The sequence below is a fragment of the Watersipora subatra genome, chromosome 8 (assembly GCF_963576615.1).
Source record: "Watersipora subatra chromosome 8, tzWatSuba1.1, whole genome shotgun sequence".
In the NCBI taxonomy this organism is placed as follows: domain Eukaryota; kingdom Metazoa; phylum Bryozoa; class Gymnolaemata; order Cheilostomatida; family Watersiporidae; genus Watersipora; species Watersipora subatra.
In genome coordinates, this window is record NC_088715.1 from 14311444 (window position 1) to 14325246 (window position 13803).

General features: G+C 37.4%; 1 protein-coding gene across 3 annotated transcripts in view; it reads left to right on the plus strand.

Annotated features, from left to right (window-relative positions):
• Nucleotides 1-11701, plus strand: part of LOC137401734 (von Willebrand factor A domain-containing protein 5A-like) — a 36981-nt gene extending 25280 nt beyond the window's left edge. For 2 of the 3 annotated variants that reach the window (XM_068088197.1, XM_068088199.1), the window contains 10 exons: nucleotides 562-689; nucleotides 2136-2262; nucleotides 2807-2937; nucleotides 5151-5310; nucleotides 6495-6506; nucleotides 7262-7437; nucleotides 8034-8154; nucleotides 8856-9365; nucleotides 9667-9795; nucleotides 10650-11701. In XM_068088197.1, the coding sequence (XP_067944298.1) occupies nucleotides 562-689; nucleotides 2136-2262; nucleotides 2807-2937; nucleotides 5151-5310; nucleotides 6495-6506; nucleotides 7262-7437; nucleotides 8034-8154; nucleotides 8856-9365; nucleotides 9667-9795; nucleotides 10650-11389 (2234 nt within the window). In that variant the 3' untranslated portion in view covers nucleotides 11390-11701. Of the gene's footprint in view, nucleotides 1-561; nucleotides 690-2135; nucleotides 2263-2806; nucleotides 2938-5150; nucleotides 5311-6494; nucleotides 6511-7261; nucleotides 7438-8033; nucleotides 8155-8855; nucleotides 9366-9666; nucleotides 9796-10649 lie in introns of all 3 variants that reach the window. The other variant, XM_068088200.1, reaches the window with a different exon arrangement.
• Nucleotides 11702-13803: the final 2102 nt, after the last annotated feature.

Genomic DNA, 13803 nt, shown 5'->3' on the forward strand with positions numbered 1-13803 from the left:
GGTATGCATAACCAAATATTGACAAAACTATTTATTTTGTAATGTCGATGTGACGTGGTAGAACTTGTTTAGTTCTGTGTAGTCATAAACTTGGAGTTATCTTCTACATTTCACCTTAACAGTGACCCTCGAATAAATCCAGTAATTATTCATTTATTAATAGCAAATATATTCAATAAAGTAATAAGAGAAATTATTTTCGTTTGTTGTTCATAAAGCGATCATTCGGTTATCATAGCCTAAAACATTAAAGTGTTTATAATGATCTCAGGCTATGGCATTCATAAATGCACTGTTGCGCATTCGCTGATCAATTGCCAACTGACCTTAACCCAATATAGGTCAAACTACTGTGGTTCTATTGTTATGGTTATTGTTATTAGTGTTTCTAAAATTGTTATGGTCATGTGGTAGAAATCCAATTGCCTCACATCTATTCCTATTGCATGCATGTTCACTACATACAGAGAGTCCACTGACTGTCTTGCATATGTTCTCCTTGTACTCTGCTGAAAGTAGTCAGCATGGTTCAGTTAGCTGTGATGCTCCTGTTTTATGCAGAGTCTCTAAAACACCCGAATGGTCTCACCAAGTTCCAGCACCCTGATGGATACTGGATGCTTGACAAGAAAATAGCCTATGCTTTCTGCTCTGTTATAACCGAGGTCAAAGCTGAAAATCCTCTACAGGTAAACCTCACTCTATAGCTTAAACCGTAACTGTCACGTACAACTTTTATCGTAATTTCTAGGTAAATCAGCCACGCTGATTTTGTACTCAAAATAAAGATTGATCCACTAATCTTCAAAGTCATTTAGGCTTTTTTACAGCGTTTTAATATCGGTCTCGAAAACAACCCAATCGGCACAACAAGCTCCGCCCATAAATATGTGACGATAATAATCTCAGTAAAATAATCTCAGTCTTTTATGAAAGGTAAATAAACTATTTAAAATGGCTCGTAGCTTGTTACATGATTTTTAAATAGGCTGAACGCTGAGAAAAATGAGCTCAAAAAAGGCGGTTTTATCACAAGCTAGCGTTGTTATCGCGCTTTTTTAAATATGCAATGTTAAATAGCTTATCTACCTTTCAGAAAAGACTGATATTATTTTTAAGGCTGAATTTAGATATTAATGGATTTTAAAACACCCATCTCTATTATTCTAAATCGGTCTAAACATCCCTATGTAACTTCTATTCCTAAAAAGCTAGGTTATGTCACGTATTCATGGGCGGAGCTTGTTGTGCCGATAGCGTTGTTTTTGAGACCGATATTAAAACGCTGTAAAAAAGCCTTCATTACTCTGTAAGTTAGTGGACTAATCTTTATTTTGAGTACAAAATCGGAATCGGCGTGTCTGATTCACCTAGCAAATATGATAAAAGTTGTACGTGACAGTTATGGTTTAAAGCTTCATGCCTACCTCGTTACATACGAATATTTCTTCCGACTCCTTTTACTGATCAAAATGTATTTTTTATTTTATTGATTGGTTGATGCTGAGATGTCATGTTCTTTAGCTGGTCATGTTTTGTTTCTTATTGCATTGATCCCTCATTTGTCGCGGATAATCAGGACCCTTATCCCTCCAGAATAAAAAGTGAAACTTCACGAAAATGGAAAGTAATTATCAAAACATAAGCCAGAACGCTGTTTTAACAACAAAACCTTTTGAGTCTTTTCTAAACTTACATTATTATATTTATTCGGTGAATAAATATAATTATGTAAATTGAATAAAGTAAGTAGATAAATTGAAGTTATCTTGATTACTTCCAGTTTATATTTCAACTTCAGCCTCAGTAATTCAAATCAGAGAATGCAATTATATTATATTATTATACACTTATATATATATTATATTATACAGTATGGACTTCGTCCGGCCTGAATATTCGTACCTGTGATTAACTGAATTCATTGTGAGAAGGAGATTTATTTATTTTGATTATTTTTTTTTTTTTAATTTTTAATTTAAAGAATATTTTACTCCACGAAGTTCTGAAGCCCTGAAAGCCAAATCGCTAAAACAGCTTATGTTTACATTTAGATATCCTAAATTGATCTCGTCCGAGTTCTGCAGTTTTGTTGTAATCTAACTACATCGAGAATTGTCTTTTCTCTCTTTTAGGATGACCTTGTTTGGACAACTATTCTCGCGCTCAACTGGCTAAAGACAAATTTTCCCATCAGAAAGACGGAATGGAAGGAGTCAGAGGACTGGGCGCGGGCTTGGCTTTACCAACAGAACCTTGAAGGTTTTTATCGCTCCACTCCACTTGGCTGCCTCCTTTATTATTAGTAATATTCAATCAGTCGAACTGTTTTGTTTGCTGAACAAACAAATCGTAACTATTTATGTGGTTGTCAAGCTGAAAGTCTGTCGAGTTAACCTTATCATAACTGAAGTGCTCTGAAGGCGCAGTTGCCTAATCACCGGAGACTTGACATTTGAAAACAATTGCTAATCAGAATGTTTTTAATTGACTGTCAAAATTAGTTTAAATGAATACCCTTGTTTGTGCATGTCTAGTTTTTAGTACTTTCTTGTGAGACCTATATGAAACATATTTTCATAGGTTGTAGAAAATGGCTTGAAAACTTATTCAGCAAATAGAATAGGCAAAAAAGCATTTTTTGGTATCCCTCACGTCTTGCCATCTGTATTTTCTTGCTAAAACATGCTTTTCAACAGTTTTTAAGCTTATCTTCAGCAGTTGCTGACTCGAACGAAATGTGACTCAGATCAATTTCTCACAAACATTTCTTTCAGTATGAGTATGCATAGGTTTCTTTCTGTAGGTTATTCTCTGGACGAATTACTCGAGCTTGCCTTTGGACTGAAGCATCTCAATGGTCAGGCACTGTTCAAGCCCCCAGCCCGACCTGAGCGGCAGATTTCGGCAATAGAAGAAGAGGGAGATGAGACACAGGTGTGTATGCGTTGCGTTGTTATTTTTAGGTATATCTGGTTGGTCCTGAGACACCAGCCGTGTTCTCTAGCTAGTCATGGCTGGTTCTTCATTGCATTTAAAACCATTTCAGCAGTCAGAGAAAGGAGCAGCTGCATCAATAAAGCTTTTCACCATTGGATTCTGAATATTTCTTTCTAAAAACTTCTTATCATTTGGATTTCTTTCTTTTTCATTGATTTCGAGTGATTGAGGCTCTCAGATGAGGAGCTGAGCGCTCAACGAAAATTTCTTCCTAGAAGTAGGTATCTACCGTCAGCTATTCAGCTGAGACTAGACATATTCTAACTCTTCGCTTTGAAGAGCCGTGTAGTACAGCTCGTCAAGGTGTTTCGGTGTGGTCAAGGGCTGCACGATGCTGCTTTATTAGGCTTTGTGCGAAACGTTTCTGATTAGTGAGTAGTTTATTAATTGGACTTATGTGACTGTAATTAAACGAAAGCAAACAATTATCTACATGCGTTGAGCCAATAGAAAATATGTTTACAACCCATCCTGAGTGTAGTTTTACTTACCCTAGGACACTTATATTTCGCTAGTATTTAGTTTCGTGAGTAGCATACAGAGGAAAATTTCGCTGCAAATTAATTTCGCAGCTCTGATGAAGGCGAAAATATGGTGATGTGAAAATAAATGCAGTGGAACAAACAATTGGATTCTACATGTTCGGTTCACCGGTAAGAAAATTTTTTTCAATTTGGTACTAGTTGGTAATAGTGAACCGCAGGTAGAATTGTGTGGGCAAGATCGATAATGCAATTTGATCGCTTGCTGCCATTTGTTTCTTGGACTATCAATGAACAAAGCTGTTTAATTCCGCGTTTTCGCTCGTTCGTTATGATAGTTTAGTTTCACTCATGAAATTTTCGCGAGAGGATGAGTCCGCAAAAGCGCGAAAGTTAGATGAGGCGAAGATATAAGTATCCTAGGGTAGCAAAAACTTTATTTTTATTGCAACTTCTTCTTAGCAATGACCAGTCGTGTCAGACGCATTGCAGCTACGGAGGTTTCACCAATTTTAGATCTTTTTGTGTGATTTTTATTAAACAGTAGTACTATTGAGAGTGATTATTTTACTTTTAGCAGTAATAATAATTCTGTAAACTTTAATAATATTGGTAAATCATCCGACTCGAACATGATCACGGTTATAGCAAACACAGGCAAAAAAGTGTTTGTTCTTATTTTTCAACACAGTTGTGGTATTTTTTATGGCATCAGCTGATGGGAAATTTTATGCTGAAAATTTTAGTGTCTAAACATTTTTATAGATCATGTGGTTCAAAAGTTAAGAGAATCTATATGCGCCCTAGTCAAACATTATGTTTTACCGAATATGTAATTTTGGTAACGAAATTAATTTGGTAGAGAAAGGTCTAAGTAGTAACACATTGTGTAAGTCAAACATTTAAAACATTTTATCAAGTTACAAGATTAGTGCTTCTCATCACCTGAAATTTTGTGATTATATATGCGTATGTAAAACATTTCGCTATATAATATGGTATTAACATATTGTTTTAGCTCAATAAATTCATTTGTATGCTTATTAGAAGCATCTCTGTTCCTTCAATAACAAGTACTTCTTTCGTGTGTCATTTCTTGTATTATCACAAGCGTTAGTCTGTATGCTTGCTCACAACCTGTCCTATTATATCGGTTGTCCTCTCCCTAAAACCACCCATCCTTACTCTACTCTTAAATCTCTCTCAATCTACCACTTCCAGCATCTACTTCAGCATCATAACAAACCTCCTAAGCATGGAATCGGCTGCCTGCTGACATCTAAGGAATCAAATACTAATCTGTTTAACACGGTCTTGAAGCAGCACCTGCTGTCGGGGCTGGAATACTTTTCGCTTTGTTGGACTGTCTTCTTCCTTTAAATTGCAGTAATTTGTATCCGTGTGAGCTCTGCCTGCTCACTGCCTGCCAACTGCACCTTGATTAGCCAAACTATTGCACACATGGAGCCTTCATCAATGATTTTTTTCGATGTAGCTCTTTTACAATTGTCTTACTTCATGAAAAAAATAACATTTAAAATTAGATATTTTGTATTCCGGGATGAGTCATAAGCACTTGCTCATGTTGTCACATCTCACTTATCCATCTTGCCATCTGTCAAACTAAATCATTAAACAACAAGTAATGTCAATGAACACCTGTTGCAGGTGATTTCTGAGCCAGTTACTTACATGAAGCAAGAGTCTATCACCATGATAGAAAGAGACATCGATGACATGGCCGAGGAGGAATATCTCAATGATGAAGTTGAAGACATCAAAACTACAGCTATAGAGATCAGTGCCTCAACCCACAACACTGACAAGCGTAAGTTGCTTTGTGATAGTCGATCATAAGCTATAAACAAACAGTTTATTCATCATATTAAGGGTTGTGTGCCCATAAATTGCAGTGAATCGGTTAAATCATAAATCAGTTAGACCTGGTAAAGGGTGGAGGTGCTTGAGATATGACTGCTAAGAGGTCAATACTAGCTAACTCATAGCAGTATTAGCAAAATAAGCCTTTTTTTATTTTGTTAAAAATACTCTGTTACGACAGTCTTAGCTCTGTTAAAAATATCCTGGTCAGCATGCTTAGCTCTGTTAAAAATATCCGGGTCAGCATGCTTAGCTAAAGCTAAGAATGGGTGATTGGTCAAAACAATGCTAGGTGCCACTGCTCGGATCTTGTGTTTCTGCCAAAACTGGTATTTTTGTTCATTTAACATCCAATATACAATGCTGTCAAGTAACCTTTGAAAATCCTGATTATGTAACATTTCTAAAAGTGTGTTTTAGAGTAATTCACATACTTTTTAACTAGTTAAGGATTCCTTTATGAGAATAATATATTTCATCTATTAGCTTCCAGAATGAGAACAATTGTGAAAAATATTAATACTTGTAATTTTTAATAAAGCAAAAGTAGCCATTATTATTATTGTTGTTGTTACAAACATAATAGGGCTAGTGTTAACGTGATTGTATTAATTTAATAAAAAAATATTATATTTAGTGTTCCCTTTATATTTAGTATTATAGCTTGAGTTAAGGATCTTAAAGTTGTTATTTGTACTCAATGAAATTAACTTGAACAATTTCTGAAAATTTAAGCAAACCTGTGGAAATGATCTTCATAAATACATATGATTTGCTTTGTTTAATTGTAACCAAAAAAAGAACCAAAAGTTGAAATTAAAACTCTGTAGTAGTTTGAGACGATTCCATAATTTAGAGCAGCTCCCTTCTGCCATTCGTGTGGTTGTGCTATACATTTATACAATACAGCTTTACACACGGATAGCATTTTAGCTTGTCTTTCTCCGCATTGATTGCTGACTTTCCATTTACAGGAATAACATTCTTTATGCATGACCTTATAAGATGAAGAGTGTTATTGCTTCATTCATATACAATATCAGTCATATCTCAAATGGAGTTGTCTCTACATAGGAAGTATATATACATATACTTGCTGTTTGTTACCCCTGCTCTTTTCTCTGCTTGCAGCGATGCGAAGTGGTAGGTAAGCCTAAAGCATTCCTTGGAATGAGTCAGTAAGTAAAGTAGATAGACCGAGTGTGTGCACTTCTACCTGCTAGCTCTTCTCACACTTTCATCTCTAACCTGTTCTTCTGTGTCACTAAGCACTTGTCTGCAGTCTTGCCGTTAGTGCATTTGCCACATGTCTGCTGTGTGCTTGTGATGATTTTTGAGCTGATGGTTGCATTGCACTCTCTTCCATATTGCTATTCACTGTTTAGACTGTTGTATGCGCTAATTGCTATTATAAATTGCTCGCAGCAGGATATTATTTTCAACTATAGTTTTAAAGGTATATGATTAAAACCATATTTCATTTTAATATTAAGATTATAAACACCGTTTCATTTATGAACCACCGCTTGTATTTCATCTAGTGTGGCTTTGTTCTAGTATTATCAAGAGCTGACAACTCTTTATTAGTTGTCTCAGGAACAATCTGTTATGCAACAATATGTTGTCACTCTTTCCCCTTGGTTTCTTATACACATAAAGTAGTCACATATTAATGTCTTACTGTAAGTGGCACACCTTGGTTTTGATTTCTTGAAAAAAGCATGAAGTGCCAACCAGATACGTGGTCTGATTCTTCAATGAAAGTATTGCGGTCAGTTTTAAGATTGTGAAATATTGCATTCACACTCCACACTGGGGATGGGTATTATTTTTCTGTTACTTCAATGAGTCATAGTAGTGTGACACAGGTGTTGAGCTTTTTTCTAACTCGTGTGTAGAAGACGCCATAAAAGACCACCCAGGGCATCTGAACATCACCAGCCCCACGCAGCACCGCGTCCCTCCCGGCGTCAACAGCCAAGAGAGGCGGCTGCCAGTGAGGACGGGCAGCAGGCATGTTCATACGACAACGCAGAGACAGGACAGCTTCAGTCTGGGTCAGCGGGGATCTACGGTCTGTTTACCAATGTTTTTTAACAATACAAATTATATTTACTTAGGTTTTATAGCAATATGAATTATATTTATATCTGTGCTATATATGCATTCTTATCTTAGGTTTTATACATGTGCATCAGGATAAATATTTCAACAAAACTCTTTCTGCTAACGCTGCATCCTTTGACATATTATTTGAACACCTTAAGCGTAGGGCATTCTGAATGACCTATGCTTAGATTAATAAAACAGCGCATTGGAATACAACAATCGATGCCAGTTGTATTTGAACTTAGCATCACCCATTAGGCAGACCAAAAGAAGTAAACCTAAATTCAATTCTCATAGCCTACAATAAGCGCAATGATAAGCTACTGCCTTTTAAAGAAGTTAAGAATTCCAAGTCAGAATTTTAAGCTTAGATCTGGCAGGCAATAGCTCCTATCTTTAATATCAAAAACCTGATTTGAGCAGAGACAAGCATTTATTTTAAAGTGGGTAATATTTTACTCTGACCCCAGACTGTCTGATTATCAACATCCATTATATAAGTCTCCTTTCCTCACAAGAGTCCCAACTTGAATCTCCCGTAATATACATGACATCTTGTAGAGTCATGTGAACCCGATGGCTGGCCGTTATGGAGAGATGAAGGAGCGAGGAGCCCCGCAATTGAGCAAGCCGCTGCCATCAGCACGTTCCTCCCTCCGGAGCCAGACACTCTCGAGTTGGAGTGAGTTTGCCATGCATATAGTCCAACCTCGATTTTCAGTCATCTTAGCTTTACAACAAATTGGAGTTCAAACAAAGAATTCCAGACCTTTTCACATCTGATGCCGAAAATAAATTTAGAAGTTGGAAACATCTGATATACACATAGACAACCTACCAATGCAGCTTGGTTGCCAACTAAATCTCCTTCTGTTATCACTTTTAGTATTTAACCGATATTTACAACCACTATGTTTGTAGTGCTTTATAAAATACAGACAGTTCTTTGTGGGCTGTGTTAGTATGTTATTTCATTTTCAATTCGAATAGATTGCCATTCAAATTTGTTTTATTTTACAAAAAAATCTGAGGACATGAGGCTGGCATATGGGCTGCTACAGGATTCCCTACAGTAGCATTATTTATTGATAGAACATTTATATGTTGTCTCTATTTGTTTAATAAATCATACAACTGCTCCAAATCTAAATGAACATAAGGATATGGGATTTATTACTTTCATTGCAGGGTTTTAGACAAAGTTTGGGCTACAAATTTTGAACATTATGAATTTTGTGTAAAATGACAGCATTTCCAATTTTAACATTTTCAGTACATTTTTAACATTAACAGTCCACCTTATCAGATCTTTTAGCTTTTTAGAATGATTTTAATAACTTCCTATTTTTACTGAAATTCATCCGTGGAGCCTTTGCATTTTAGGTGGGCTCACTTCGGATCTATCCTCCCCTCACCAACCCAGCGTATCCGGGCAGACACCGACTCGGCCAAGTCGGAATTTCAGCCAATTAGATCCGCTCGAGAGGCTCCAAGCCGACCAACAAGAGAGCGAGAGAGACTTCCACCTAAACCCACAAGACCAAAGAGGGAATGTGACTACCAACAGTCTCAGCCGGAACGTCCCGCCCGACGGAATGAGAAATCTCGATCGCCCATCCCTTCAGTCCGAACATCGCCCCTCCCTTCAGTCCGAACATCGCTCGGCATTCCATCAGCCAGCTACCTCGCACCAGAGCGGCCGAGCAGAGCCATCGACTCTACGAGCACATCTCCATCCCGACTCTCCATACAAGACGGTGAAAGAACCGAGCAACCCATTGCCGCTCGACGCACTCCTTCCATCCCCTCGAGAAAGACTGAGTCTTCAAGGAGAAAGCCCGGAGATTCCTTTGCAGACAGCCTTAGTCCCCACAAACAATACCAGCCCTTCCAGTGAGTAGTGCAGTTTCATGCTTTAAGTTTTGGAACTATGTCGGCATTGGGCTAAACCATTAGTAAATAGTTTGACTCCGCATATCCCATAGTATAAAGTTGATTTTGATAAAAACTTGCTGAAAGGTAAACATTTTCAGCTTGCGTTCTAATGTCAAGTTCAGGCAAAATTTCTCATTAAATCCTGACTTAAAACCTGGATCCTAATTGTGAAATTTGCGTTTATTCATCAAAATATTACAATAGCTAATGTTGTTTTCTTGTACAATTCTTCAATATCACCATTACATTTGTCTGACAGCTATTCCGGTCGTGGGCACCGAACAGTCCGCACAAAGACCAAACGTGTTACCACTACGACATACTATATCAACAGATATAATGATCCAAGAATCGCAAGAGGTACCAAGTTGTGAAAGCCATTATTCAGGTAGTCAAATTATTGTCAGATTTCAGTCTGTCCACGCTGTCCATCTTGTGAGCTGCAGTAAGATTTGTATAGATTCATCATGAACAGGATAAATCTTTTGCGTTTTTCATCAGTAACTCTCTATATTCTAACGAACACTTAGTTCATCAACATCTGAAAATGATGTTGTAAGTCAATGGTTAATCAACATTCTAAACGCTTATTGGCTTGGAAATATGGAAAGGTTGCGCAGAATTACATTGCCATAAAAGGAGAAGCAACTGAAATAACTGAAACCCAATAGCCTGCAACCGAAAGGCGTCGGTCCTCTGCTCTTTGATTGGACAAGTTATTATAAGGAAGTGTGGTATTTATTTTATTTTTGCAATACTGTTCGATTAATCGCAGTTCAGGGTGCAACAAAATTATTTGCTTGACGATGGCACAAGAAATAACTTGGATGACATTAATTTCCTGGTTGCCGTATAGTTGCTCCTTGCGAAATTTGGTTGATTCAGTTGCGAGATTTGTACTCCATAATTTTATAATGTTTTTGTTTGGCCAACCTGTAATACTTTGACCAACTTTTATTGGTTATTAGTCCAAAAATGTTACCACAGCGGAAATGTTAAAGTGATGAGTTGGTAGTAGTAGTTTTGTATTTTAGACTGAGCTCTTCAATGCTTTATAGACACATGAAATATCCATTAATAATTGGTTACGCCTTGACTACACATGAACTATTATTTTATGTCTTAAAATTTGGTTCCATGTCATGGCACTGTCACACCACCGCTTTTCTAACTCCTGGAAACTTTGTAATTGCCACTAGGCATGTCATCATCTGTCACGAAATATATTGATATACACTGTAGAGGCAAAGTCAGAGGAAGCTGAGCAGGTCCAGCCAATCAATGGTCTCAGCAATGCACGGAAAACTGTATCTAGTTACTCCGTAAACAAGCCTGCTGTACCACCATCTATTAACACGAACAAGCCCAAGAGAAGCATTTCCTTTAAACAGCGTCTCGGGTACTTGAAGGAGAACCTGTTATTCGCTGCCGATATAAAGTCATGTCGCAAGCATAATGACCTTCATCGAATGAACTCTCTCAGGTCTTCTATTCGAAGTGGGACAAGTCCTTATGCGATTGACTATGATGAGACAGACGCCATCTTGCCGCGGGGTAAAAAAATCCGTAAGCCAAAGCACGACGAGCGAAGGAGAGCTGATTCAAAGCCTGTCTCTAGCAGTGGATCTATGAGAACTCCTAGTCCAGTCTATATGGTCCCCTCTCGACCGACAACTCCACTCTCAGTCGTCTCTGAAGTTCATCGTCAGCCACCAACTCCAGCTGCCCGGTCTCGGCCAGCATCACCAGTAGAGATAGCGGAATCTAAATCGAGACCGACAACTCCAAATTTTCGGCAAGGAGGTAGAGCACCTGGTGCGCACTATTTTAGACCGAGGACCCCGAGTGCTGTAGAGGTTAACGCTGAACCTGTGAGCGAAGATGAAGTGGCACCTCTGGTACAGCCTGTGCCTAGTCGTATTATGACAAACTATGGAGACAGCCCGAGAAGTAGTTATAGGAGCCAACAAACATTCCTCTAGTAGGGAGAAAATTCCTACAGTTCACTGTTGGAATACGCAGTCTTCTACTCAACATGAATTATTCTTTTTCACAATATTGTTATATTTGTCAGGCATTCCAAATATCTATTTTTAGTAGGTTTTTCTGTTAATTTTTATTCAAACATTCCATGTTTATAATCATAAATTTTTGTATATTTTTTTTAAATTTTATTCTTACCGGATATCTTTTGTAGATAAATAACTGGTTTTTCCTACATTCCAATATGAAATTTTGTAATAGTTGATTATTGGTTACATGTTATATAATAATATTGGTTATATAATCTGTGACTAGATCAATTAAAGATCTATAGCATAACTCAGAAGGTAAAAGTTATAACATGCCAACTGTTTTGGAGTATTAGCAACACAACAGTTGTTTGCAATTATGTTAGGTTTCATGCTTGCCAGCAATCTTGATACATGTTTAGGCCATTTATATTATACGAATATAACTTGGTACTGCCAAGTACTCTGTATTTGTGTGGTAGAAAGATTGCATAATTATAAGACCTATATATTTAATGCATTACATATTCCATTCTGTAGGCACGAACCAAGCATTCTCTGCAGCACAGCAGTTACCCATTTCTGCCATTCTAATGCACTATAATTTTATTTTAGCTTGTGGATCTGCTGCTTGGACTCCGTACACTCTACAGGATTAGCAGCAAATGATTCACTTACATTTTAGCAATCATTTCCTGAGAGTACTTTTGTCTCGTGTAGCTTTGATAGGCTTTCTAATTCGCTGTTTCAGGATAAAAAGGCTGTTGGAATTACCCATAATACAATAGCTTATGCCACTGTTGGTTGACCAACATAGAGCTTTGTCTGTAGATAAACATAAATGTATGTAGGGAAAGGTTAGGGAACACAAACAACCTTATAGAGAGTGAACTTCAGAAGAGAAGTTGTACTTGCTTGGCAGATATCTTTAGAAGGTTAATTTACATGAATGGGGTAGCGACCATTTCAAGCCAGACTAGGGCCACAGTAGCGAGTTTGACGTGGTGGGGAAAAATAAACCATCAGGGCTATTTTTAGTGTTTTGGATGGTTGGTGGCACAAATAATAAAGCGGTCTCAGACCCTTTGTGTAGATATAAATTATTACCTGACATATATCATAATGTAATGGCGAAGACAACTTTCACAAATTTGTGATTTGATTACGTGAGAGAGACAATAGAGTTGTCCTAAGTTCAGGCCGGTATTCCCTGGTTGCAAGTTGGGGCGGCTAAGCAAGTTGGGGCGGCTAATGTTAGGCGACGAGTTATGAGCATCAGGGGGTTTGGAAGGGCTGTGTCAGCCCCCTCAACAGTTTCTTTTATGTAGGGCCTCAACCGGGCATCTCATGTAAAGTTTTAAAAAATTTTATCGGAAAGTATAAACATTTTTTCTATTATTTGAGATTTGTTTTAGGTGATATGACTGCCAGGATGTTTTTAGATTAAAATAGGCTAGACTTGACCGCAGTTGAAATGCTCAGAAAAAATACATCTTTTTCTTTTGAGCGTTTCAACAAAGATCAATTTTGCCGATTTTATTTTAAGTTCATCCTAAGGTTTTTACGCTTTTGTGGGGCTATTGCCAAGCGGATGTTTGGTAAAACTTGACCTTTTGCAAACCTGCATAAAAGTCGTTAACAAGAATATTTTGCCGATGATGATAATAATGACGCCCAATAACTATTAAAAGTTGACGTTTATCTACCTATATGGCTTGGAATAAAGTGATACTCTACAGCGATAAAAACAGTTCCAATAGCCATTGGGCAAATAACTGTTTGAGTTGATGCTGTTGAGGTCGAGTTATCTAAAGCAATTTATCATTGCATGGGAACGGACCAAAAACAAATTCGTTCGAGTTAACTAAGTGTTCGTGATAAAATTTTACATTTTATCCGAGGGCGAGTTATCCTAGTTTGACTGTACTTATCTGCCAAAAATTCCTAAAAAGTTAGGGCGGCTCAGCCGGCCAGCCGCCCCAGGGAATACGGGCTTGCCTAAGTTATATTGTCAAAGCCTGACAATTAGATGCATTATATGTTGAGCTAACAAAGATTGTATAAAAACACTAACAGTATCGCTTGTTGAGTTTTCAACTTCATTTTGTGACAGGATTAGTGCATCCTTTTCATGTTTTAAGCAACCATGAAATTGTTTTCATCCAGTTTTTATGGATGAGTATTGTAACTCAGTTTTTGTGCTCTGTCTTTATTTTCTGTTTTGAATTGCCAGTTTGACCTATATATATTCATGCCAGCTAATGTGTAGCAGACGTACAGATTAGTAAAATTACAAAGGTTGTTGTTGATCTTAACATATAAAATCAGCATAACCGAAGTTTTACAGTATCAATGGGCATATTACTGTGACACGTGTAACCTGA